Below are 27256 nucleotides of genomic sequence, written 5' to 3'. Positions count from 1 at the left end.
ACAAACAATCCCTAAATTATGAAATCTAATTGAAAATCCATTTTTCCACTCAGTAGATCACCTACATTTTTTAGTTTCGTCTTAGGGGGTACAATATTGGCAACCTTACCCTATTTTAAAAGTAATCATTACTTTTCCAAACTTTTAAAATGGGAGATGGAACAAGATACTTCTAACCTCGCGATATTACAACAACGCAATAATCTTCCTCACGAACACAAGCTGGATGCCCAAATGGGTCATATAAATGGCTTTTGTGGAAACACACTTTAAGCTCCACTTTGAGCTATTGATGAAGAGTTGCCAATTATTTAAGTTGTGAACCTGAATGACCATTTCTTGCAATAAACTCTATATGTTATGGCACTGCGCAAAGCTAATGTCACTTCGAAAGTACTACGTGATGCATTACTTCGAAAGTACTACATAAATGACGTAGCATCACGTTTGAGTTCTGACACCCAAGCTAAATGATTTTTTTACGTATATCATGGTACAATCTATATATAAAATACAAATCATAAAACCTTTTGTTTGTTTTTCATTTATGTCTGAGAAAAGTTTTTTTTTCTTATTTTAAAAAAGTTATATATTTAAAAAATTTTCTCTTTACAAACATATCTATATCTAAATTTATCTATTTACATACTATTCAACAAATGCCTTAGGGAAAATAAAGTTTTCAATTGATAGGATTGTATCCAACGTGAAACCCAGGGCAAAATCTAGTAGTACTATCTGAAGGTATTCTGTTAAAACTGAGCTTCCTTCTCTGTTTTGTATGTACACCCCGTTTGTTAGTACAATTTACACCATGTGACGAGTCAGGTATTTTCCGCATTTTTTGGGAATCGAAGAAAAAGCCGATGTTGGCGGGAAAAATTCGTCCAAAAAGTAGACGAACTCCATTCGTAATTTTTATATGATCGGACAAATCGTATTTTTACCAAATCACTGCCCACACGCTGAAAACCGTAACAGTTCATGCAGTATGAATTTTTATTATAATACGCTGTTTTAATATATACATCATTTTATTTATAGTTTAAATATTTAACAGTTGCTATGGTTACTGTCTCTCTTCCACAATCGAAATGACGTTGATTTCTCAGGTCAAAATTTATAATTGATGTTTAAATCTCAACTTAATAATTTGATTTTTTTTTTTTAAATCAAAATATCATGTATGAACTCTTTATCTGATTAAAAATATTTTAAAAAGCTAAAAAAATAAACTGTTAAATTTTTTTTATTTAAAAACCAGATAGAATGGAGGAGTGTTTTTCTATTTATTTCGGAACACGCGCCATTATGTTCGTAAATACATAGCATATATACCTACATACATGTATACATGTATAAATATACAATATGTATGTTTACATAAAGTATATATAAAATAAATGCATTATATAAGTACACAAGTATGCATTTACTTATTTGGTAAGCTTTTTTGTTTTAAAGCTTATGATGACAGATGAAAAAATTAGTAATGACAGTAAAATCAAACAAATCCAAGAACTTACTGAATGTGGTCATAAATTTTTAAAAAACGGGGATACTCTCCAAGCTACAGAATTTTTTTTAGCAGCATACCTTCAATCTAGTTCAACAAATAACGAATTAATTGTTCAGAGTTGTAGTTTTAATCTTGGTGCATGTTACATAGCATCTGGAATACCAAAGCAAGGTTTGAAATATTTAGAGCAGATTAGATCTTTAAATAACAAAGAACCAGAAAACTATGCAGATTTGTGGTACAACATTGGAATAGCACATCATGCTCTTAATGAAATTGACGAAGCTATTGTAGCATATGAAAAAGCGCATTTAGTTTATTGTGAGTTAAAGATATTAAATTTACAAGCAGAATGTGAAACAAAGCTAGGAACATGTTATCATTTACAAAAGCGCTTAGAAGATTCTCATACAATGTATCAAAATGCAAGAAACAGCTATAGAATTTTAAACGATAAAAATAATGAGAGCTTAAGCTTAGTCAATGCAGCAACTGTGCTCGCTGAAATGGGAAACATTGATGAATGTGCAAAACTGTTAGATATTTTGTTGGATCTTTGCCAAGAACTTAGTGATAAACATTTACAAGGTTTTTTGTTTTAAATTTTTGGTGAAGTATGATCTGTTTTTATTTAAATAAAATTAGTACGCAATTTATTATTTTAAGCTTTACTTTTAAGCTAAGATCTACCATGAAATTGGGTTATTGTACATATCTGAGGAACTGTTAGAATCTGCTACTGAATGCTTTGATCAAGCAATAAAATGTATTAAAGATGTGAGCAATAAAGATAAACAATTACTGGCAATGGTATACCAAAATTTAGGGGCTGTGTTAAATGCTATGCTTTTGTTTGAGAGTGCAATTCAGTATCATGTAATGGCTGCTGACTTATATGGCAAGTTAATTTCTATAAATATGCATTAATTATAATATTATCATATTATTACTATTATTGCTGTTATTATTATTATTATTATTATTATTATTATTATTATTATTATTATTATTATTATTATTATTAATATTATTATTATTATTATTATTATTATCATTACTATTATTATTATTATTATTATTATTATTATTATTATTATTATTATTATTATTATTATTATTATTATTATTATTATTATTATTATTATTATTATTGTTATTATTATTGTTATTACACTTAAACACTATACATTTATCTATGTTGAATATTAGTTCTAGGAAAGTATGTTCTTAATTAACGAAACTAATTATGAAAATGATTCTTAAATTACAGTATAGGGTGACGATTCTTAATTAAATTCATATTTTCTTATCTTTTAGGAGAATTAGGAGACAAGAACTCACAAACACAAGTTTTTTGTAATCTGGGTTTTGCTTATGCACAGAACAATGAAAATCTAAAAGCATTGAAGTCATTTCAGCTTGCCATCCAAGCTGCAAAAGACTGTGGTGATAAGAATGCTCAATTTAGAGCTGCAGAAGGTGTTAATTATGTACTAAATAATAACAAAATACCTGCCATAGAAGTATATAGTGGAGTATTTATAGCTTATCTTTACTAGGCAATTTTTTTAGCCATGGTCATTAGTTAAGGTTTGTTTCATCATTATTTATGCATGTTGCCTGGCGTTTCAGGATTTCTCAGGATTTCTTTATAAACATCTGCACAAGATTTTCTTCTGTTTTTCACAAATCATTTTATAACTCTGTCTTCATAAAAAATCCTTTTGTTAAATCATCTCCAGGAAAGATAATCTTTGCATCCTTTTACTTTTAAACATAAGGAATTTTTACTATTTTTTACTATTAACCATGATATGATCTAAGTCTGAATAAAGAAGACTTCTTCAATAATAGGGAATCCAAACTGACTCAATTGAATTGTATATTTGATGAAGGCAACCTACTCTTTTTGAAGAGAAGAAATGATTTTTTTTTGCACTTGATTTGATGCACTTTATATCTATGTCAGCTTTTTAGACTTTATATCCTCAAGCTATTTGGGTTGATTCTTCTTCTTGTAGTCATTGTATTTTCTGGACTCAAACTTGCTTTTGTAATGGTGTGGCATCTGGGTGAAAATTAAAGCTTAATTACTATTAAATTAATAAAAACAATAGAAAAATTATAAATTAACTCTGCTTTATTTTTAAAATAGCTTAAAATTCTAAAAAATTTAATTTTTGTTTGACCAATGGTGTTTTTATAGATTATGCAAATTTACACCACGTTCTACTAAAAAAGTACATTAAAAAAAAATCTTTATTCTATACTAATGATGGGTTTAACACTTAGTATGGTTGAAACCAGTAAAATGATAAAGGCTTTAAGCCATTTACTCATTGTTGAGTTCAAATATACAAGGATTAATATTTATTGTTTTTCTCTGTTTAGACAAAACATCTTTTATTATGGGAAATAAATAGCTTAAATGGTTTAAGGAATTTTTGTATTGACACTTAAGCTAAATGTTGTATCCTGTAACAGTTCGCAGTTGCAGTTCACATTTTTAACTGCTAGAGAGGACAACATCTTTGACATTGTGTTGTACTGATGTTTTTATTTTTTGATTATTACAATGTTTTGCATATATGCAGTTATGTCATAGTTATTTATAATTTCTTATTCAGGTATGGGTGCAATACTTTTTCGATTATCTGATTATGAAGAAGCCATTTCTACATACAAGAGCGCTTTATGTTTGCTGCCATATACTACAGACCAAGATAGTGATAGCGCTGACCGTGTTGTAAGTAAACTCACCGATGCTTTAAGATGCAAACTGGTGTTAGAAGGTAATCGTGATAGTAGTAGTAAAAATGTTGAATCTAAAAGCTCCCTAAAAAAAGGCAGATCCAGGTTTTCAAGAGACCAACGGCATAATACTTTGGTAGCAAAGGGTTTAGAAGAAGATGAGCATATGATGAACTTGATTGAAACGGACTCATTTAAAAATTTAGCGAATGAACAACAAAAACCAAATAAATTGACGAAAAAAGTGAATGGAGGAACAGAGCATTTCAATACAACTTTAGAACACGTTGATGACATTTCTATTGAAAGTTTTGAATCTGAAGAAAATCCTAATGATGAATCGTCAATGATCAAAAAATCTAATGATCAATTAGAAGAGAATGAAAATAAAAGTACTGTCTCACTTAAGCAAACAATTGCAACAGGTGAGAATGCAAAACGAAATCAAAGCAGCGGGGTTTGTTTGGTGATGTAAAGATTATCAACAACGACAGAGGTTTGTTTTTTTCCGAAGCAAATTTCATTTTAACTCTTCTTATCTTTATCTAAAATTATAGCTATAAGAGATTGAAATATTTAGTTTCTAATATATTATATTGTTCAGTAAAGAAATGTATGTGTATATATATATATATATATATATATATATATATATATATATATATATATATATATATATATATATATATATATATATATATATATATATATATATATATATATATATATATATATATAAAGGTAATTTAAAAATACAAACTTTAGTTTATTTTAACTTTGAATATCTTACTCACGAGCTTAAAATCTTTAAGTGGTAAAAAAAAACAAAAAAACCCCAACTTTCACATAGTGATGTCTCGACCATACTTAACAAATAATGAAATAGTCCTCAATGCTTCCCGGCGGCGATGTAGCATTATGCCTTTAACTCAACTTTTTTTGATGACAGAATGTTCTGGCTTCGGAAGACAGAAGCCGGAAGGAATTTTGGAGGTCTTCTTTTTTGGAGGATTTTTGAAATTTTTGAAAACTTGATATTTTTTTTACTCTTGAATTTTGCATGAACTTATAGTTAAAAGATATTTATTTAAAATATATTTATATAAGTTCATGCCAATTAATTAAAAAAAAAAAAGTTCAGAAAATTTAAGCCTAAGTTTAAATAAATTTTCTTAAATTTTTAACGAGTGTTAAATGATTAAACAAATTTAAAATTAAGAATTTTTTATTTTTTTATTTTTATTAATTAAGAATTTAATGTTTTGGGTGGTAAATTGAAAATTTTAGTCTCACAAATGAAACGATTCACAAATAAAACGAGCGATTAAATATGACAACTTTATAACATAAAGGTTTCTCATCAAAAGTGCGAAAAAAAAATGTCCTACGACAATTGAAATTTCCAACTTTTAACTTTTGGTGTGAATATTAAAATTCAAATTTATTATTAATTTATCATAAATATCAAAATCAAATTTATATTTATAGTTAATTAAAAAAGCACTTTGACATAATCATTATTTTTTTTAAATAGTTCGAATTTTATATATGATCGTTTTAATATTACATCATCATATAAAACATTACTTTATTGGTAAACTTCAATATTTGCTTCAGTATTCTTTTTTTTTTTTTTGCTCCGAATTCATATTTTACGTTGTTTGTTAATTTAAAAACAAAAATATTTAAATAATAACTTTGCTTTTTGTCTTCGTTTTTCCCGGTGACGGGAAGCAAACACTACGCCTCAGCTTTTGCGGCCGTAGCCAGTTGAGAAGCAGTCTCCAAATCATCATACGGCGGCTGACAGTGGTTTCCACATACTAATAGGCGGTGAACTTCAAAACATAAGGCCTCCAAAAAAGATTTCACTCGTTTCAGCATTCTGTCACCAAAGAGTTTTCGGGTGGGGGTTGCTAACGGCTGCGGATGAAAAGTGAAGACAAGAAGATTTCCGCCGTTTATCAACACTGACATAATCACCCATAGGAAAATGCATGCGATGCATAAGGATTCATAGCACAAATAACAAAAATTCTACCTTTAAATACAAATTTGGGTGCTTCGAATGTTAGACTTGGTTCTAAAATGATGTCAATATTTTTTAATGATGAATTTTTTGGAAATTCAACAATTTTGCTATATGCTACTCTTACTACTCACTTTAGTCTCAAAGTTCCAGATTTTCTAATGCAATTACAAGCCAGAAACTTTAAATCAGCTTATATATTGGAAATGCATTTTTTATCCAATTTGTAGAGTATACACACCTTTAGGAACTTTCTTTTCTAGTTTAAAAATCTAAGGATTTTATTGCAGATTTCTATCAATAACAATGAGATAACCAGTTTTGACAAAGTTTAGAGTGTGATTAAAATGATGGTATAAATAGAATTAGGTGGTTTTGTTAATGCTATCTCATAATAAAATTTGTCAAACAAATGTTTATATAAATGTTAAGACAACTGAGCGGTAACGAGGACACCGCAGCTGTAAAACTTGGTACGTATCTTGTAAAGTTTGCCAAATTTATTGTACATACTAAAAGACATTTTCATCCAACAATTAGAAATCTTTTGGTGTATATACACCAATTTCTATCACAAGTGATAGGCTTTTTGTTTCTATTATTGCAGCTTGTCTGCTTCGTAAGACTGCACTTGGTGGTACGGATAGCATTATTGTTATTTGATGCTAAATAATGCATTGGAACAATGAAAGATTTTTCAAAACTCCGAAGTTTATTGTTAGATCCTATTTTACAATCATTGAGAGCATCATCAACATCATTGAGTTCTGCTTTTGAGTGAGTTGAATCTCTGACCTCTTTTCAAAAATGTTTTTTCAAGTTGGCTTTCTGTTTACCGAAATATACATTTCAATAAAAAGGAAGAGCGTGTATTAATCTCACCTTCATGTGAGATAAAGTTTTTATAATTAAAACACTGTCTTTCATATAAAGCACTTGATGATGTAAGCGGCTAGATCTGCCACATCTCTAAGCACCAGCTTCCCATAAGTATTAATAAATTATTGAATTGGTCTTGAAACTCTCAAATGATGTTGCAAGTCTCAAATATTATTTTGAAAAAAATTCTTCAATAATCGATTTCTTAAGTTAAAAATTAAGAAGAATAATTTCGAGACTAGTATCTAGTAAAAGTTTCTTAACTTTAATATTTAGTATTTCTTAATTTTAAGATAGGCAGTTGATAAATTAAATGTAGATAATGACACTCTTGAGATAATGTTATTTCTTAATTTTAAGATAAGCAGTTGCAGTAATTTAAGATAGGCAGTTGATAAATTAAATGTAGATAATGACCTTCTTGAGATAATGGTATTTCTTGTAAGATAAGACGATAAAAAGTAGTCTTGTCAGTCTCGTTTTATTTCTCTAAAAAACACATTTCGATTTTTTGCATTTCGAGATGCAACAGCTTAATTTTTTTGACTAAAAATTTATTCAAGCCAAAATATCTACCAATAAAGTTGCGTTTGGAAAATATTTACCAATCACTTTGCGTTTGAAAAATCTGAATTTTAGGTACTATTTGTTCTTTAATTTCTTCGTGTTGAGCATTTTAAAAACAAAAGTAACTCCAATCATACTGTTAGTACTTTCAAAGTGCTCCCCCTCACCCACTTTTTTTTTTTTTTCTTCGAAAAGACCATCCGAGGAGCCTGTCATTTCTATTATATCAATACCATTCATTCTTATCCGTATTTTTAAATAATTCAACTACGACCATCGCCGGTATTAGAGTAGAAGTAATGATGTAATTGAACCATGGTACCCAGAAGGCCTAAGGTACTTGTTAATTACAAACATTTTTTTTTAAACATGAAGGACTTGAATCCTTTTCAGTCCAAAATATACATCAGTAAAAAATAACACTCATCGGTATTCATCATTTAATTCACCAAAATAACGACTTGAAATCTTGAGATCCGGGGGTTTTGCTAAAAAATGTTATTCACTTAAAAATGAAAGTTAACGTATTAATTAATGCAAAACATATAGATATGTATTTTTACAATGCATAAACGTCCCAATTACTGTTTTCTCGAAATATATTTGTAGAGTTTCTTAGGTTGGTATCATATAAAACGCACACTTTTCCAATTTCTGAAAAGTTGATGGAATTGCATTTCGCGGTCTGGAGACAAGTGAAGATACACAAATCACTATTTTCTGCCTCTGGCATTGATAGTTCGTAATAAATTTTCAAAGCCTCACCTGCAAGATCAAAATTTATTGGTATTTAAATAAAACTCTTTTAGTCACATAAAATTTTATTTCTTTATTATGGGGTCACCTAGGTCACCATGTATTATGTTTATTCTCTTTGATTTCTATATTAGTTATAGGAAAACTTAAAAATTGAAACTACGATGAGCAAAATTGACAAGAATTACCCCCTGCAGCAACTTTTTGACTAATATTACTTATTAATGATAGCGCAAATTTTATATTTTTTTAAACATTTTTTAGAAAGAAGCTTCAAAATGATGACATATTAGGTATCAGTTTGTATTATCCATAAGCATCATGACCAAAATAATCACAGTGACGTACATAACTTCGAGTAACTTACCATTTTTAGATTGATTTTGTTTGAATTTAGCTTATAATGCAATCAGTTCTCCAACTGTCAACAGTTTTAAAGCGAACCTCGATATGTTCTAATGTTACTACAGCTCGCAGCTTTCCTTTGTGAAAGTTGCAATATGAGCTTAAAAAATACTACTACTACTACTACTATTATCATTATTACTACTATTATTACTATTATTACTATTATTACTATTATTACTATTATAATACAACATTTTCTGCAAAAAAACTTGTTTTTTAGATATTATAAGTATAAAATCATATCAATGTATTTTTTATGTTTTCTATATAATAAAATTGTTAAAAATATGTTTCTATGTACAGCTTGATACTTTGCTAATACTATGCTAATTATATTTCAATAAATAGAACTTAAGGATCTAAAACAAGTCATCCATTCCTTGGGTATTCAAAGCCACTCTCTGAGGTGCAGCTGCTAACACGACTAGATGTCATGCAACATATGCTGTATTTGCAAGAAAATGTAATATATTTATACTACATATCATTTCTCAAATAATAGTGCAACTAAATATATATTATAATTTTACAGAAGCTTCCTGGAAAAGCTAACAAAAAGAATAAGAAAGATTCAACAGCAATGCTGGCCTTAAAAGTTTGAGGGAAAATGCAACATACCGATTGCGACTGTCATCATTTACAAAGAGAGCTTTTCACCTTTTAAGTTTTTTTAAAGTTTTTCACCGTTGACAAAGAGAGTTTTTAACCCTTTTTACCAGAGCAAAAAACACCAACTTCTGACAAGGAAAATAAAAGAAAACAACTTTCAGCATTAAAAGGACAAACAAGTCAAAATGTTTGATATACCTGTTTGCCAATGCAAAGATCTAAAGAAATGCTGCTGTCCCAAATTTAATATGGTACCAGCTAGGCACACTTTCTTGGAAAGCACATTTTCTTGGAAAGCACATTTTCTTGGAAAGCACATTTTCTTGGAAAGCACATTTTCTTGGAAGGCATATTTTCTTGGAAGATCAAAGGAGTGAACATAAAATATCTATTGGATAAATCGACAAAGAATTTACACCAAAACTGCAGAATATACAGTTTTGGTGTAAATTCTTTGTCGATTGATTGTAGTTCCAGTGCCATTAGATTCTGTCATTAATGCCACACTAGTTCTTCAAAACGGTCTGCTATTAAAGAAAACACTCCAGCAACATCATCCTTATCATCTTTAAAGCAGATGCGATTGTCTCTCCCTTCTCTTTCATTGGTCTGTGACCGCAATTGACTCAAAGACAGATCTCCTATAGTTATGGCATCAACTATACTTGAGGATATTAGCATTATCTTACGCGATGATAAAATACAAGTTATTTACCGGAGTAAGATAAGATGTGAACGCATGAAAACCAGGGATAACCTGAAAGTTGGTAAAGTCCAAGTAAAAGAAAGTTGGTAAAGTCCAAGTAAAAACTTGATGGCAAAAAAAACCGACACCCCACTTTGCCAACAATAGTGATGGATTAGCAAAAATGGCAAACAATACGCGGGAGTTGATTGATTGGAGTAGTTAACAACGGACGGAGCCACTAGCAATGCAGCTCACCGATGAGCAACTGGAAGAGACAAAAGAGTATCACACTAGCTAACTGATCTTTTGGACAAATGCTACACGCAACCTGTAGAATGTTGTGTAAAGATGGTGACTGCGGTTTCTGCTTCGGTTTGTGGCGAGATGAAAAGAGATGATATGATACATGTCCGTCTGCAATCTAGGATGAAGATGCCAATATTTAACATCAATCTAAGATGAAGATGCCAATATATAACACTAATTAGAACAGCTTTTGCTCTATACATAGTAATGTTATGTAGTAAATACACCTGTTCAGTTCTAAAACTCCTTTAAGATAACCTGCTAATAGACTAATAATAATGCATTCAAATGGAAGGATATTACAAATCATTATTTGGAATAAAAAGTTTCAAACATGGGAAATTCTGAAAATTTCTCTAATTTCGCTAAAAATTGCTGCAGGTGGTAATTGTTGTCCAATTTTGATCATATTGGACTCATCATTAGTTTTCCTATAATTGATATAGAAATCAGAGAGAATGATTGAATTTCTAAAAAAATTGTTTTCACTTCACCATAATATATATATATATATATATATATATATATATATATATATATATATATATATATATATATATATATATATATATATATATATATATATATATATATAATGCTTAAAGAAACTTTTTACCGATGACAATTTCGTGTCCAGGAATTCTCACAATATCCGAAAGAGCAAACGTTACGATGCTATTCAGATCTTTGTAGTAAGAATACGTATCCACAGTTGGCGCTAGATATAGATAGTTTAAATTAAAAAATGATAGTGTAAACAGGGTCGACGACTATTGTTTTCATTAAGAATTAGATTTTAAATTTTACCTTGATGTAAGGCTACTTTGGTGGAAAGGTAACGGGTAAGGTTGAAAAAATGCTAGGTAGATTCGAACTTATTCCTTACTTATAGACTCTTGTCATCGACCCTTCTGAAGTGTAAAGACAACAATTATGATGAGAAAGATGAGAATGTGTAAATGCAGATAAAAATAGTCACCAAAAATTTTTATACAACAAAAAAAGTCACAAACTTACTGTTAAGAGATTCAGACTCTTCAAATTCTGCTTGAAACAAAATGGTTTTCTGAAAAAAATTTTTCAAGTATTTTCAACAATTTTTTTGTATACAAATAAAAGAATTTCTAGAGTTTTTTTTTATGATATCAGATTTTTACAAAAATATAATTCAAACGATAGATTATAATTATTTAGGACAAGTAAAAAATGGCAAGAATGAAAAAAAAGGGACGCCAAACTTTGAGTTCTATCACATGTTTACTTTTTTTCATACTTTTTTTCATACATACCACTTTTTAGGAAAATTTAGGAGGCCATAATAAATTGTCGTTCGGCTGAAGATTCGTGCATAGCTTGTCAAATGGAAACCTGCCTCTCATTTTTCGTTTAAAAAACAGTTTTTCGAACATTTGTATAAAATACGCATTAAAATATTTACATTATACTTTGGAAATTAAAGAATTTGGTGATAAAGTAATCTAAATTGAAAAATGAAATGAATTGGTTGGATCTATTTTTAAAAATTTGCGTCTTTGAAGCTAAAAATTTCTCATTGAATTTATTAAAGCTGCTAGAAAAATAAATTCCTAATGATAAGTCAGGTGAGCTCATCTTTGTGAAAGAAGCCAAAAAAAGGGCAAAGATTGCAAAATTAGCTAATAAACACCATGCAGCTATATCTCTTGCTGCATTAAAAAGTGATAAAGCAGCAGAAAAAAAAAATTTTTTTGAAAAGAACTGCTAAATGTGTTGATGTTGCTTAGATGAGAAAAAGTACCAATTCCTTGATTCCACTAACTATGAAACTAGAGGAGGCTCTTTCTTTGAAAATGTTAAACTGTTTTAATGTGAACAACAATTCCTGTAAAAATAACTACTTAAAATAACTACTTGTGAAACTCAAGCTTTTCTCACAATGTAAATCTCACAATGTAAAAATATACTCTTATCTCCATAAACTTAAGAAGAAAAATTAAAATGTTATCCTAAAGGCGTTTAATGAAACCTTATTAAAATGCTTATTACAAAGTATGTGGTTCTAAGCGTAAGTTAGACGAATGATAACGATTTGATGAAAAAAAAATCATGTAAAGGAGAAAGCTCCTTAATACGGTATTTCACATTTTCACTGTTGGGTAAGATCTTTCATAGGACTCAGTTGACATTTAAACTAATCTGACTTCTCCTATTAGTCCACTTCTCCATCATCAAGTTAAAAGATAAGTTTTTACATTTAGGTTATAAAATGGAAAGCCAGAAGTTTCAAGCCAGAACTGAAAAAGAGAAATTTTCTGTAAATTTAAGGAAAAATTTTTTTCAATTAGATTTCAGAGAAAAGTTGAGTCTCTTAAGGCGATTTGTAACGCGTTTTGGAAACGCACACGCGTGTGCAATCGCTCGTAATAATGATAATATATTTGGTCAGTAAGCATTAATTAAAAAAAGTGTTTGTGAACGTTAAAGACCCCTAATGGACTTTAAACGCGTACATGTACGTTATATGGATATTTAGTGCATGTGAAAATAATTTCAAGTTCCATATTTGAACTCCTTGACCTCAAAAACCTTCATTTTGATGTGAAATATGTTTAATGTACATGTATCTAACAGGTAATTTTTGCCGAATTTAACTTAACCTGGGTCACTGTGCGATCGTTTTTTCTTTTATCTCATAAACAATATTACTGTAGATTACTTACCATAATCACAACCAAAAATGTTAGTCGACGCATTTTTCTCTCTCTCTTAAAATGAAAAAGCACAGACAACATAATGAAAAAAAGTAAAGAACTGAATGAACATAAAATCCACATTGTTTAAGCTTACATTCATCTTTTAAGCGTGAATTTAATTATCCATATAATTTTGGTGAACGACAGTTTTTGATTAAATTTTTAATACACTATTTTAAACTAGTTTAAATCGATCATGACGTCATCAAGAACGTCATGTTTGACTTCATGAAATCGTGTTATAATATTCATGGCAATGAAAAAAGTCTCGGAGCCGCACAAAAAAAAAGGTTTATGGATAATATGAGCAAAAATGTCTATTATTTTTAGAAACTAAGTGTATTTGATAAATGAAGACTACACGTGAAAAACCACAGATGTCCCATTTCATAAATTTTTACATTTGCGTCCTTACCGATTACTTCTGATAATACACAACCCAAAAACCACTTTTATCAGGCTCTTTCGAACTGTTTAAAAATGTTTAGCCTGAAAGACTACTTGAGTCTTCAAACACAAAATTCTATTTTTCTCAAAAGTAGAAAAACTGGACAACTGTGGGTTGTCCCTGTAGTCCTCAAATAGGAATATTAAAAAGGAAACGAATTTTTATCTTTTTTTCTTTTTCTTTTTTTTTTAATTAAAAAGTAAAAATTTCAAACAGAAAACAAATAAAAAGATAAAGATATTAATTTAATTAATTCAATTTTTTTTGGGAAACATCTCGTGATTATTTGTTATTTACATTTTTCAAAAACTTTTCAGAATTTTTTTTATTCAAAGTGTTCATCGATTGAAAGCTCCTTATTGCTTTTTTTTCTTATCGGAGTTCTTCAATAACATGCTTCGTTTTTTATCATCTTCGTTTTGCTTTGCTTCTTCTTTCTTTGCTTTTTCTCTCAACTTTAATTCGACGCAAGCTTTCTTTACAACTTTGGTGCATTTATCTACAAATAAGAAAACCATCTTGTTAACTTAATAATTAAAAGCATAATAATCAGAAACTATTTCAAATTGAATTTTAATCAAAATACTTGTCTAAATAAACCAAGGAAAAACCGGAGGAATGCTGTTTTAGTCATCAACTTATCTAACCTAAATTGTTTCCAGCCAACTGAATACATCAGTTAAACTAAGAATGCAGCAATTACTTACTTGGTCTACCTATGGTGCATTTTGCGCATTTGAATGCCCCAACCACTGGTGGAGCCGGTTCAACTAAAGCATCTTTTGGTGCAGAGGCATAAGCATAATTTGGGTAATAACCAGGAACAAAGTTGGAGCTTGATTGTTCAACGGTGTTAATGTATGAAGCAATCGCCTCTAATATTTCATAATTTAAATATTTATTTGGAAAATGTTTAATAAAAACTTAAATTTACAAGAGCTAAAATTTGAAATAGTCTTTTGAGATAATCATTATTTACCAGCACTCTGTGGTCCAGTGTAATCTCCAGTGTAAGTTCCGTAATGAAAGTTCTTTAACTGTGGCCAACTGCGTATTTGGTACATCTGGCAAAGTCCTTTTCCAGCACCTTCGCAATCAACCTGCAATTAAAAAAGGTCAGTTTTTACATCTTTTACCACTTAAATATAAGGTATTTTTCGTTTCGAATTTCTTTAAAAAATAGCAATCGGTTTACACAACTGAGGTTTCTAGTGCAACGCAGATCAACTAAAGGTACGCAATCCATTTTATATTGCTCGAGCAGAGACCGAAGATTCATTATTACAAATTCACTAAGTAACATAAATATGATTTTTGTACCTTCACCAAATCAGCGCTTTTATCCCGAAGTTGTTCTGCAGCACCTTCGAACTCTGGAGCTAACCTCTTACAGTCGCTACACCTAAAGTTGCATAACAAAGCGTGTTAGAAAACTTATTATGATTAAAAATACCTGAGCTAGATTCTTTGATTTCTGAACACCCAATTCTAATGCGGCCCATTGCATTTCTGGTGCAAGTCGTTTTGATTCTTTACACCTGTGAGTTAAAAAAATGTTTATGCATAGCGTAGTGTATGTCTCGTGTTTGGTGTATTGAATTGTTAAGAACGAACATTTTACAGTTGCGAGCTTTTTTTTCTGGAAATTAAAAACTTCAAAGTATTTTATAAAATTTAGTTTTAAGTTACATCAGTATCAGTAACAGCATCAATGCCGCAGCATAAATGGTTTTATTTAATAGTTGAAAACTTAAAGAAAAAAAAAAAAAAGTACTATGTATTATCCCAACAATTTGACATTTGGCCTTTTAACAGGGAATTAGTTAAACACTAATGACAGCAGAACATGAAAAAATTGTTTCTAAGTACAAAAACGTTAGCTTTAAGTATAAAAAAAATTCAATAATCTAGGTATATATAAACATTTTTATACATGTGCCCTTTGGCTAAAAATTTTAGTGCCGCTGCAGTATATTTGATGTTTTTAAGCAAGGGAATTTTGGGGTTTATGGATCATCATCTTATTTCATGACTCACTAAGCATAAATATCTTAAAGCATTTACCATGGGGTGTAGAAATCCACCAATAACACTTCTTTGCGCTTCGCATAGTCAAAAAAGTTGTTATCGTTTAGTTCAGTAACTGCTAATGTCCAACCAAACAAAAATGATAATAGGACAGCCTGAGTAGCAGCCGCCATGACGATTTTTTACACTGTGTCTATAAATGATTACAATTAAATATTTGAGAATTAGCTAAATAAGAAAATATCCCCCGCAAAAAATTTGATTTGCACTAAGTTAACGATAAAATATAAATGTTGATGCTGTGTAAAGTAAAGAAAACCATCGTAAAAAAATGAATAAAGCAATAGTTATGTTGCTTTACAGTTTGTAAATTGAATTAGGTAAAATTATGAGTTCATAGTAGCTATCCATCAAATTTGCTATTAAATTTCACGCGTGGGTGAATTTAAAACCAACTATCAAATTGCTTCATTAAACGCTTCACTGCGCATTTTTAACTTAAAGTTAAACAAGCATGCATGTTAAACAAACAACGAAGATATTTTTAGAAATTTGGTTCTAAGTTTACTGCGGTTTTCTTTCTGATTATTTGACAACCAATGAAAACGGGTTGATTTTGTACCAAAAAATATATTTGTTTATTTGTAAAACAAAACTTTGTAGAACTTTTGAGTTGTTTGCAAATGTGATTGATGGTCTTGCATGAACCTTGTATGGTTCAGATTTGTTTTTATTCAAGTTTTATACTCAATTAAAAAATACTGAATTTTTTAACAAATTCTTACATCAGGAGACTTATTACACTGAACTCGTTCGGGGGACCAGAAATCTTTCGAATTATGTAGAGTTCAAACAACGGAAAGCTAGCATTAAGGTTGATATCGATAAATCTCTGAGTTGTGATGCTGAAATTAATTTCCTCGTCAATTTCGGTTTTTTAAGAGATTTAGATCAAATTCTAAGCTTAAACCACTGAAATTTCGTCGTCTTTATTTACAGCTCTCTCTGCTGCCTTTTCTGTTATGCCTGTTTTCTGCTATGCTTGTTTTCTGTTATGCCTGGTTTCTGTTATGTCTACTTTCTGTTATGCCTGTTTTCTTAAGCAAACTTTTTATTCTCGATTTTTTAAAAACTTTCCATTCATTTCTTTAAGCCATTCTTCAAAAAACTCTGGTGACAATTTTTTTGCTGTGATCTTCAATGGCACTGTCACACACCTGTTACTTACGGTTGGCCTATTACACCTTTAAAATATCTCAGGTTTTTAGATTTTCCAATAAAAAATATTACCTGGCGCGTCAAAAATAAACGTGCTTAAAAAACAGTTCGAAAAATTTTTCTGGCGCTCTAATACTTAGTTTTTCGAGAGTAACAATGTTTGTTGAATACGTAGCAATAGAAAAGACAGAACTCAAAGATATCTTCATTTGAAACTCCAACGGAAAGCTTGTTAAATGTTCAGTTGTACGCAGTAACAAGACAGCTTGCCTCAACACTCAACAAACAACATAAACTTGGTGTTCCTGGAAAAACATTGAAAAATTTCTTTCAACTCTCAAATGTTAATATTTCAATTGAAAAAGGAAAAGCTGGAGGGCAAAACAAATTTTTGATTAAAATAATTCCCAAGGCATAATCAACAAATTGCCTGAGATTACATTTCCAACCGCTAAGTGTAACTCATTTTTAAAAATGAGTCTCGCAGTTTTCGAAATAACTGATGAGAGCGAATGGACAAGATATCCTTAACACTGAGCTTGAGGTAAGTAAATTTTCGAAAGTAATAATGTTTGTTGAATAAGCAGCAATAGAAAAGACAGAACTAAAAGATATCGACGAAAGATATCGATATGCTGACGAAATTTTAGTGATAGGTGACAAAAAGGTTGCGGAGTGAGAAACTCGTAAAACTTGTAAAACGAGCCCATTACATCTATACTTATTATGTTTGATGTTATACATATACTATAAGCATCACTTTATTTCCATTGTTAAGTCTTAGCAGAACAAAATGATGGTAAAAACTCTTATAAAAAGTTTTTCCATTTATGATTTACATCCTTGCTTTAATTTTTTGTAAGGAATAAAAAATAAAAACATAGCGATTAGGAAAAGGAGTCACAAAAACCTACACACGCAGACATATTCATATTGTCAAGTACATGTCAACGTCCACGTAATAAAGCGCTTACGTTTTCAACTCGTTGTTGCTACCGCGGAAAAAATGCTCTTAAAACTTGTGAGGACGTCAAACAGATGAATCTCTTTCATACGAATGTGCGATCGCAAAATGGCTGAAAGCTATTTGTGAAATTCAGCCCCATTTAAGCAACACCCCTGCAGCATTACCTAATTTTAACAATCTCTCTTAATATGGAACTCTTGAATATTTTGGTCCAACGAAGGAAAGTTTTGAAACATTTGTTGCTGCTAAGTCAGCAATAAAGGATCAACTGGATGCCTTAGCACTTATTTTTAGTATAATTACACCAGTGGAACTTCGACTTGGAATTATCAACTATTTGTCCAAAAAAAAACCTTTTAGCCTGATGTCAAAGAATCGTTTACTGCATATTCAGTTCTAACCATGTCATGGTGAACACTTTGTAGGCAATCACTGTTAAAAAGTTATGAAAAATCTTGAGCTTCTCCAACCGTTGGTTAAAAAAGCTTTTTTCCCAATCTTTTCAAAATTTCAGACAATACAATGCAGTTGTTTCTTATTAGTTTTGTACTCCACAGGAAAACTTTACGATTAAAATTCAGAACTTTTAAGCTTGTTCTCTTTTCTTGCTAAACTTAATGTACCAAAGCTTTAAGAAGCTTTCTTGTTGCCAAATTTGTAGAAAAATATCAGTTCTTATTTGGCATCTTCAGCGATTATGCAACCAAAGCAATATTCAAAATTCATGGTTCATTAGGAGCGGTACAAGCGAAGCCCTGATCATCCCGAATATGGTACACAACTTTTTAACTAGGCAACAATAGAGAGCATTTGTGGCATCAAAGCCCATAACACTCTAAGATTTTAATATTAAGCTACACATATGGCGAGTTTAGAATTATTTTGTTCAATCTACTATTTTAAAAGTTGGGAGAAAATGAGTTGTTAAGTTTAATAAGAAATGATTACTTTTTAAAATACACTTTATTTTTTAAATAATTTGTTTAAACATGAATTATTTAAAGGATAAGTTATTATTTCTTTAAAGATTAAAGCTAAAACTTTAAGTAATTTTTAGTTTTAGAAAAAAATCAAAACCTTTTCAATGTTTAAAATCGGAGATAATTCTAACCTCGCGATATGTGTAGCTTAATATTAAAATCTAAAAAGTTCTATTAATCATAAATAAACAAGAATTAATTCAACATTATTTAAAAAAAAAAGTTTTTAATTCTTTAAAATGTTACATGAAGCATTTTTGTTTTACTTTGATATTTTTCGTTTAAAGATAAAATTTTTGAAAATACACTGACTGGTATTTTGCATTTTTGTATTAATTTCGATTTAAAAACTTTGCTCGAACGAATTAAAAAGATTTCAAATGCACCTCTGTGTTTTCATTTTTCAAGGCTTTTATAATGTCCCCAATAAGGGTTTGTTAAGAGTGGGAATCTTCTTGATTTAAGGAAATTTGCCGAACATATATTTAAAACTACCGAACATGAATTTAAAATTACCGAATTTAGAAAAGCCATTAAACTTTTCCCTCAACTCGCTAAAAATATTTCCTTTCGGACTAGACAATTGATTTCTTGAAGAGAAATGCAAATGCAGTTGCTCCAAGATAAAGACAAAATTTTAAACGAGCCGAAAGATTAGTTGCTTCTATCAATCCACACTAACCGTTCTCCATATTTTCTGGTGCAATTGTCATCTATGTATAATTGTACCTCTATGCATATCTATAAAAGGACAATCTTACTTAATGATCTTAACAAGAGGAAGTTTATTTTTCGCAGCTACTTGATATTGTGTATTTTGCACTTATTTCTCATCAAGTTAAGCTCATCAACATCAATATGTCACATACATCGATGTATTAATTCGAAATAGCAACAAAAACAAAGTTCTTAATATCTTTTACAACTTCATTGATCGGCAGTTGTAGCAGAGTTTAATAACTTTGATTAACTGAGATTAATAAAAAAAACTTTGATTAACTGAGATTAATAAAAAAACGTTTCCTTTTTTAAGTTGTTTTCAAAAAATTCTTAAAAGAAATTTGTTTTGAAGCCGCATGAATCGAATTTAAATACGCAAATTTCCAGTGGATTTTTTAACTTTTTTAGCTAAATAACTCGAGGAGCCCAGTTAGGACCAAAATTTTCAGTCCCTCAAATAAAAACTTTATTCAAAAACTAGTGTGCTTTAAAGAAACATAAAAGCCATAATACATTCTCTTATGTTGCTTAGAAAAGGGAATAAAAATGCCCTTTTTAAAGCAAGATCAATAATATCCATGACATACTAAAACTAAAATCAAAAGTTAAAAATGCTTATGAACGCTTTAATTTTCTAAAAATTTTAAGTAGAAAATGTAAAAATATTTCTTGTAGTTCATTCCAAATTTCATTCAGTTTTCATGAAATACTTTTTCATTCAATATCAGTCACACATGTACGCGTATTACGCACGAGTCAACTAAATTCGATATTTGCCTTTGTTATTTAGTTATCGCGGATGATAATCTTTGAAGAATTAGTATTTCGGATAGAAAAAAAAAAATTAAATTATTTGCACTTTCCTAATTAAAAACTTCTAATAATAAAGTAAAGAATAGAAAATACAATAAAGCCCTAATGACGTATTCTTAGCTTCCTTGCAATGGTCGCAACAACGATTTTTCTACCTTTTGTTATACACACCCCCGCATTTTTTGTTGATATTCCATTGCTGCTTTATGCATTTTATGCACGCCTACGTGCCATATGACAAGAGTGTAGAACCTCGTCAATTCATGTTACTTCGATGTGCTCAGAAATTTTATTTCTGAGGCATCGTACTCCCTTTTCCTTTCAAACCGTTACTTTACCAAAGCAGATCACCTAGAAATTTAAATTTGATTTTCTCTTTCTTAGTCCTCCATTTATCTTAAAATAAGAAAACGTACAAAAAGAAACGTGGACGAGTTTTTGTGAAACCCTTCTTTACAAAAATTCAGACAAAAAACGAAATAATAATTTTACAGAAACAGTTGATTCTGCTATATTAAACGAATTTTTTTTTAAACTATCACCATTCACTTTAAGAAGTAGAAGATTTAAAAAAGAAGTTGATTTTAACATTGATCAAATTCCCAGATCAAATCACTCTGTCAGATGAAGAGTATGCGATGTAGGTATGGCAGGAGGTATATGTAAACTCTAAGTTCTATCGTTCAAACCCGGATCTATTCAACTACTTTACTCGCTACTGAATTCAGCACAAATTCAACGAGTTTTAAAGAACACAATAAAGTACCAGTAAAATCCAGGCTACCAGAACCATCCAGGCTAAATGATTCATATTTAAGCTAAGATAGCAATAGTAAAAATATCTACCTCGGTAAGTCAAGTACAACTGTAGTTGTTTTTAGTTAACTCACACTATCCTACATTGAACATCTGCAGAAATATTTACAGAGATGGGTAAAATAAAAGTTATTATATAATTTACCAGTATACTCACAGATGTTGGACATCCAGGTATCTTACTAAGTTCTACTTGATACATTTTACTAAATTTAACTCGGCCAATTAATTTTATCAATTCTTAACAGCCCTAACATAAAATGCAATCAAACCTAAATGAGACTCAAAATGTTTTTTCAACCAGCTCATATAAATATGAATATAAATGCTAAAAATAGATAAATAGAAAAAAAATTTTAAAAGGTGTTAACGAACGTTGATAAACAGGAACCCAAGTTTATGTTTAAACATCTGTAAACGTTTCTGTCTCGCCTTGGTTGTTTGAGACTAAATCGTTTTCCTTCGAAGTTAAATTAGTTTCTGGGTGAACGTATGATATAACGCCATTACTTTTGCGATTTTCCTTATTCTTTTCACGGCAAGACTTCTCGTGGATCAGTATAGAATTTTGTCCGAACTTGAGGTTGCAATAAACACAGAGCTTAAGGCTAGTTCTTTTCAACTCTTTATTTATAGGTTCAGATTTATTTAAGTCTTCTTTACTTTTAATACCGTTTGTATCTTCTAATTCAAGATCTGAATTTGAGCCAGCACCTAATGAAATACTTGATAATCGTTTACCGTTTGTTATTGGTAAAGATGGTGGTATATCGGAAATTTCTTGAGAATGACCGAACGGACTTATCTCAAATTTTTGGTTGGCTTTTATTCTCTTCTTACCTTTCTCATCTTCTAATCTCGCCAATTCAAATTTTTTTAGACATTGTTTTTCATGAATGGGCAAAGATCTGCTCCCATAAAGTTGGGTGCAAATGTGACATTCCTGGAATCCTGAATTAACCTGCGTAGGATTCGTTGATGTTTCTAAATCGTTAGGTTTTTCATTTTGAGTTATTAATTTGCTTAGATTACTTGTACTTGAAGATTTAACAGAATATTTAACACTATCCAAAGGAGATAACAAGCGCTTGTTCGTGTCGAAAGCTGAAAAACGACGTTCGTTAGTATCCTTCATTAGTGTCTTTTTAACCGACCGAGAGGGAGATGCCAAGTTTGAGTTTGTTTTAAACCTGATATCTGCTAAAGATTTACTTTTCTTTATATAAACGGGTACTACACCAGCATCTACTTGTATAGTGCGAGTTTTGATGCATTGTTTCTGATGAATATCAATAGAATGCGTGCTATATTGCTTACCGCATGTAAAGCATTCGACATACTGAGGAGAAGGTCTCTTATCCGGATCATCGTAGTTGAGCCTTAAGTTTTCAGTTGACAGATTATGATTAATAAAAAATTCTTTTTGTTCAGAAGCGCTTTTAAATAAATTAGTTGTAGAGTGCGACTTTTGTTTACTCAAAGATAAACTGCCAACTCTTGTTTTCAACAAACTAGTTGGTGTCTCTACTCGGTTATTACCGAATTTTAAGCTTGAATCTTTAGCGAGTTGTGAGGTTGATTGCGATTTTTTTAGGCTGCTGCAAGAGACGATATTCGCAACTGTTTTCGCTTTTTTCAGTTCAGAGGTATCCTTTGAAAGATCTTTTGAAAGATCTTTTGAAAGATCTTTTCGAGAATTTGAAAGTTTGGCAGGTGTTGTTATAGAATTTAACAGTCCACTTTCCCAACTCTTTTTACAGTTTTTTTCGTGGATGGATTTTAGATATATGGGAACATCTATTCCGCAGATGTAGCATCGGTGGGTTTTTTTCTCGTTTCCTTCGTTACTCGAAGACCCCGATGAATGGTTAGACAAAGCGGAAGAGTCGCTGTTTGGTAGATAGATTAGGCTATCTGATAGATCGTCAGTATTTTGGCGCGTATATTGGACAGGAGTTGTTTGTATGTTCTGCAAACAAGCTTTTTCATGAACAGATAACTCGGCACGCGGAAAACTCTCTCCACAGATAAAGCAGGTTGAAGTCATAATCTTTTTTCTATCGCTTACTTTGGTTTCTTTCTTTGAGTGATCACGTTGGTTCCTGGGAGTAAAAATTGAACATTAAATGAGGAGAAATGAAAGACTGGAAAACTAAGGGAAAACTTTACCAAAAGTTAAATTTCACACATTTATTTTATTTGAAAGTTTCACTTTCATTCGTACATTAGCACAATCGTTCCTTTTTCTAAATCAGATTCCCCCCATCCCTCAACATTTGCAACCTACATCTTACCTGCTCATCGTTTCTTTAATTCGAACGCGAGACTGAAACATATCATAACAATAGAGCATGGTAGAGTAAACTTTGCTTTAATGTCAGATACGCTCTAGCAACATTCAAGTAATTTTTTCAGATTGCTACATGAATCAATAAGAGTTCAATTTTATCGAGAAATAAAAAATAAGGTTACAAAACGTATGTAAATAAATACGATAAAATCCATCCATGTTTTGTCGCGGTTTTTTAACTTTTTCGTCCAAAAAACATTTAAAATGACAAAGGACTGCAATCTTAATAAAGTATCTTTTCAAGAAAGAAAGAACGAGAAAACAGAAAAACAACAAACAAACAAATTGTTTCCAAGGTTTCAATTTTACTATTTGTTTGGTGCCGTTGCAAGTGTAAAAATGTCAGTGAACCCTCGGTTTTAATACTTCAGTTCAGAAAAAACCACCAGAACACGATTCGTTAAACAAATCTTTGCCGATAAACTTTTATAAACCAACTGAATTCATACTACTAGTATTTAATAACTGTGTTAAAAAAAAAACTTGTAAAAAAACTTGTAAAAAAAACAGATGTCTGGTTAAAGGAACAACAATACTCGAGAAATTATTAATGAAGATCTTTTCTTTCGTGCGTTTCATCTTTTTTTTTCTCTTTTTTATCTTTCTTTTCATCACGACGTTATGTAGCAATCCTGGCAGTTGGTGGCGTGAGTGAAAAAAATTCTTGACCGCCAACAAAGGAGTAACAAACAATAGAATATCAATAGAAAAAATAATAAACATTAAAGACCAGCACATCTTTAAAAATAAAACAAACAAACAAAAGAATGAAAGCTCAAAATTGGAATATCCTCAACAGTCTGAAAACTGCATAAAATAATCTTACATACTCTACAATTTCTCTTTTCTTCTTCTTCTTCTCTTGAAACCTCTTTATTTTTTCCTCTTTCTCCCCTTATCATAATCCCAGCATATGCAATGTGGTGCAGTTGAAAAGATTCGAATGAAAGAAAAGAGTTTCTGCAAGAGTTAATAAAGCGTTCAATATTACCCTTACGGTAAAACGTCAGAGATATCCTGGTTACAACAAACTTGTAAAAGATCGCGAAATTGTTAATTAGAGTATAATTTATAGCAATTCATCTATTAAATGTAAATATCGAGTTAAAACAATATAATCTTTTTTTAAAATTTTAATGAATGTTTTTCAAAAAGATAATTAGCTTTGTTTAAAGAACTATTTTTATATTTTATATGTATGTATGTATGTATGTATGTATGTATGTATGTATGTATGTATGTATGTATGTATGTATGTATGTATGTATGTATGTATGTATGTATGTATGTATGTATGTATGTATGTATGTATGTATGTATGTATGTATGTATGTATGTATGTATGTATGTATGTATGTATGTATGTATGTATGTATGTATGTATGTATGTATGTATGTATGTATGTATGTATATTATTGCGTTCATGTGTTTACTAAAACAAGATATGTTTTTTTACTAAAACAAAATATGTTTTCAAATATATTTCTAAAAATAAGATAGCAATTTATAAATATATTTGCAAGAAGTTTTAGCCTGTTATTATACTGATTTATGTCAACTAAAGTTTTATGAACGCAATAATATATATATATATATATATATATATATATATATATATATATATATATATATATATATATATATATATATATATATATTATATATATATACATACATACATACATACATACATACATACATACATACATACATACATACATACATACATACATACATACATACATACATACATATATATATATATATATATATATATATATATATATATATGTATATATATATATATATATATATATAATTGCGTTCATGTGTTTACTAAAACAAGTTTTTTAAAATCGTTTTAGATAAGAAAATGAAGTACAATATTTAATGATTGATTATCGTCTTAATAAATGATCCAGATATATAGTTTCCTGTTTCCCAACAGTTAACTATAGCGTCCATAAATAGTATCAAATTTAGCCAATATCGAAAGCTACGTATAAACCTTTTATGGTCATTAAAGATTCTTTATAATTAACTTAGATCATTTTTCGTATTGTTAACACGCTTTATACCGCATCAAGTCACAGAATCTCAACCAATAGAAATCTTCACTGAAGCAAGCCTAAGAATTTTGAATTACATGGAATTGTCATATTGCCAATTGCGAATTACATTCCGGTTCCAAATCAAACTTTGTTTTTATATTTTAAGATCAGCACTCGAGTAAATTGGGTCTGTTTTTTTTCTTCTTTTCTTTTAACTTCATTCAATAAAATGGAGGTCTACTTTTGGCAAGATGCCTGTTTAAAATATATCCCAATATTGTCAAACTTTTTTGGATTCAATGAATCTCATTTAATCTATTGTTATAACGTTTCTTGTTCTTTGGCAACTTGTCCCAAGGCAATCATATTTTCTGAATAGCCAGTGAAATCTTATTAAATTCGCATAGTCTTCAGGAGAGAATTTCAATTAAAACTCTGAACGAGCAGCAAGTATTGAAAGCAAAAAAAGAAGCGTTCCAATGAAAAAAATATTTTGGATATAATTTTTTTTTTAAAAATGAAAAAAATATTTAAGCTAAAATTGTTACGCAACTCAATATTTTTCCTTTTTATCTCATCGGCCCCTCCTCGCACCTCCTCGCTCCTCCTTCGCGACTTAATATTTGTAGCTTGAATGCGAGGAACAACTTATCGTCAGATTAATATTTATTAATGAATTTTATGTTCGACTTAAAGAAGCTAAAAGCATCACAACTCATAAAATAGTTTGACGCAATTTTCATATAAGCATTGTGATTATTTAAATTTTATAACCCTCACGTTTTTTGGAATAATCACTTAAATGTCGCATCACGATTTAAGATAATTACAGACATTTTTTTTTAAAAATATTTCATACTCCACAAGATAAAGTGACAAGAGGTAGTACTTTTTTTAGTTAGTTATAACATGAGTTGTGTACTCGATATTAAGCTATCGTTTTTAAAACATTAGATTTGATGTCGAAGAGATCAACACAAATTTATTTACATAGCTTTAACATTACGTTCTTAAAAAATTATAATAAATGTTTAAATGAATGTTCAGTTTCTTTGTTATTAATATTAACGTTCATTAATTTAGCGAAGTCGTGTCGAAGTTACTTTATTACAACAAGTAAACAAACTTATCAAAATCCTTATTAAAACAAATGCGAAAGAATGTAAAAATTTGAATGGCAACAATTATTCTTGTTATTTTATTGATTTATTTGTGTACTTTTTCATTTTTTCATTTTTTTTCTATACTATGGGATGAAAATGTATTTTCTTGTGGGTCGATACTACCCAATTATTGGTTAAAAAACTTTTGTATTCAAATCCTCCGTCTTTTAATTTACAAAACCGAGTTATTTTTTTAAACATTGAATTACAAAAAAAATTTACCAAAAGATATTTTCAATCAAAAGCAAACTTACAACTCTTCAAAGTAACCATCAGTCTCCACACTTACATTCGTCGCGACGCTTTCATGAAAGTAGTTAGCATTCATCCTATAAAAATCTCTTAATTTCTTCTTTATTTAGTGGATAATCGTTAAAAGCTTTGAGCTAAGCTTGTTAATTCAAAAGTTTTGTTCCCCCTATTAAAGAACGGTTTGCGCGTTTGTAAGTTTAAAATT

The 27256-nt window shown here is 29.8% G+C and overlaps 4 protein-coding genes across 9 annotated transcripts; 1 reads left to right on the top strand and 3 right to left on the bottom strand.

The window, feature by feature from the left end:
• Window positions 1-1071: 1071 nt before the first annotated feature.
• On the top strand, window positions 1072-8503 carry LOC145187924 (tetratricopeptide repeat protein 24-like). 2 transcript variants are annotated; one of them, XM_090072014.1, is made up of 5 exons: window positions 1309-2107; window positions 2199-2417; window positions 2837-2998; window positions 4147-4766; window positions 8365-8503. In XM_090072014.1, exons 1-4 carry the CDS (start codon window positions 1468-1470, stop codon window positions 4743-4745), a joined length of 1620 nt encoding a protein of 539 aa, XP_089928140.1. In that variant the 5' UTR covers window positions 1309-1467; the 3' UTR covers window positions 4746-4766; window positions 8365-8503. The 2 variants fall into 2 exon arrangements, with proteins under 2 accessions (XP_079920573.2, XP_089928140.1); XM_080064447.2 differs by lacking the exon at window positions 8365-8503 and having other exon boundaries at window positions 1072-2107; window positions 4147-4857.
• Window positions 6272-13336, bottom strand: LOC149893382 (uncharacterized). Its single transcript, XM_090072236.1, has 4 exons — window positions 13212-13336; window positions 11530-11578; window positions 11129-11230; window positions 6272-8510 (listed from the first exon to the last, which is right to left on the bottom strand). Exons 1-4 carry the CDS (start codon window positions 13323-13325, stop codon window positions 8305-8307), a joined length of 471 nt encoding a protein of 156 aa, XP_089928362.1. The 5' UTR covers window positions 13326-13336; the 3' UTR covers window positions 6272-8304.
• Window positions 13337-13932: 596 nt separating this feature from the next.
• Window positions 13933-16030, bottom strand: LOC145187979 (putative protein disulfide-isomerase ER-60). 3 transcript variants are annotated; one of them, XM_080064525.2, is made up of 5 exons: window positions 15757-16030; window positions 15013-15094; window positions 14672-14792; window positions 14400-14567; window positions 13933-14191 (listed from the first exon to the last, which is right to left on the bottom strand). In XM_080064525.2, the coding sequence occupies exons 1-5, from the start codon at window positions 15891-15893 to the stop codon at window positions 14049-14051; spliced, it is 651 nt and encodes a 216-aa protein (XP_079920651.2). In that variant the 5' UTR covers window positions 15894-16030; the 3' UTR covers window positions 13933-14048. The 3 variants fall into 3 exon arrangements, with proteins under 3 accessions (XP_079920651.2, XP_079920650.2, XP_089928345.1); XM_080064524.2 differs by lacking the exon at window positions 15013-15094 and adding an exon at window positions 15146-15230 and having other exon boundaries at window positions 15757-15974; XM_090072219.1 differs by having other exon boundaries at window positions 15013-15230; window positions 15757-15915.
• A 5259-nt stretch (window positions 16031-21289) lies between these two features.
• LOC145187509 (uncharacterized) lies at window positions 21290-27246 on the bottom strand. Of its 3 annotated transcripts, none has more exons than XM_090071993.1 (2): window positions 27054-27246; window positions 21290-23336 (listed from the first exon to the last, which is right to left on the bottom strand). In XM_090071993.1, exons 1-2 carry the CDS (start codon window positions 27125-27127, stop codon window positions 21638-21640), a joined length of 1773 nt encoding a protein of 590 aa, XP_089928119.1. In that variant the 5' UTR covers window positions 27128-27246; the 3' UTR covers window positions 21290-21637. The 3 variants fall into 3 exon arrangements, with proteins under 3 accessions (XP_089928119.1, XP_089928134.1, XP_079920046.2); XM_090072008.1 differs by lacking the exon at window positions 27054-27246 and adding an exon at window positions 24415-24534; XM_080063920.2 differs by lacking the exon at window positions 27054-27246 and adding an exon at window positions 23529-24134.
• Between the last annotated feature and the right edge of the window lie 10 nt (window positions 27247-27256).

This window comes from Hydra viridissima, unplaced genomic scaffold, assembly GCF_058129835.1.
Source record: "Hydra viridissima isolate aposymbiotic clone 2 unplaced genomic scaffold, HvirCarnegie_v1 scaffold_1, whole genome shotgun sequence".
NCBI classification, from domain to species: domain Eukaryota; kingdom Metazoa; phylum Cnidaria; class Hydrozoa; order Anthoathecata; family Hydridae; genus Hydra; species Hydra viridissima.
This window is presented reverse-complemented; position numbering and strand designations above follow the sequence as displayed.

What these genes read in the sequence shown, in the direction of transcription:
- LOC145187924 (XM_090072014.1), top strand. Translation starts at nt 1,468, where the DNA reads ATGATGACAGATGAAAAAATTAGTAATGACAGTAAAATCAAACAAATC. An exon ending in AATGGCTGCTGACTTATATG is followed by an intron (nt 2,418 to 2,836) that starts GCAAGTTAATTT and finishes CTTATCTTTTAG; the next exon opens with GAGAATTAGGAGACAAGAAC. An exon ending in TCAATTTAGAGCTGCAGAAG is followed by an intron (nt 2,999 to 4,146) that starts GTGTTAATTATG and finishes TTTCTTATTCAG; the next exon opens with GTATGGGTGCAATACTTTTT.
- LOC149893382 (XM_090072236.1), bottom strand. Translation starts at nt 13,325, where the DNA reads ATGTGGATTTTATGTTCATTCAGTTCTTTACTTTTTTTCATTATGTTG. An exon ending in AGAGTCTGAATCTCTTAACA is followed by an intron (nt 11,231 to 11,529) that starts GTAAGTTTGTGA and finishes ATCTATATCTAG; the next exon opens with CGCCAACTGTGGATACGTAT. An exon ending in TGGACACGAAATTGTCATCG is followed by an intron (nt 8,511 to 11,128) that starts GTAAAAAGTTTC and finishes TTGATCTTGCAG; the next exon opens with GTGAGGCTTTGAAAATTTAT.
- LOC145187979 (XM_080064524.2), bottom strand. Translation starts at nt 15,893, where the DNA reads ATGGCGGCTGCTACTCAGGCTGTCCTATTATCATTTTTGTTTGGTTGG. An exon ending in AATCAAAGAATCTAGCTCAG is followed by an intron (nt 14,793 to 15,145) that starts GTATTTTTAATC and finishes TTTTAATTGCAG; the next exon opens with GTTGATTGCGAAGGTGCTGG. An exon ending in ATGCACCATAGGTAGACCAA is followed by an intron (nt 14,192 to 14,399) that starts GTAAGTAATTGC and finishes TCTTATTTGTAG; the next exon opens with ATAAATGCACCAAAGTTGTA.
- LOC145187509 (XM_090071993.1), bottom strand. Translation starts at nt 27,127, where the DNA reads ATGAATGCTAACTACTTTCATGAAAGCGTCGCGACGAATGTAAGTGTG. An exon ending in GATGGTTACTTTGAAGAGTT is followed by an intron (nt 23,337 to 27,053) that starts GTAAGTTTGCTT and finishes TTTTACTCCCAG; the next exon opens with GAACCAACGTGATCACTCAA.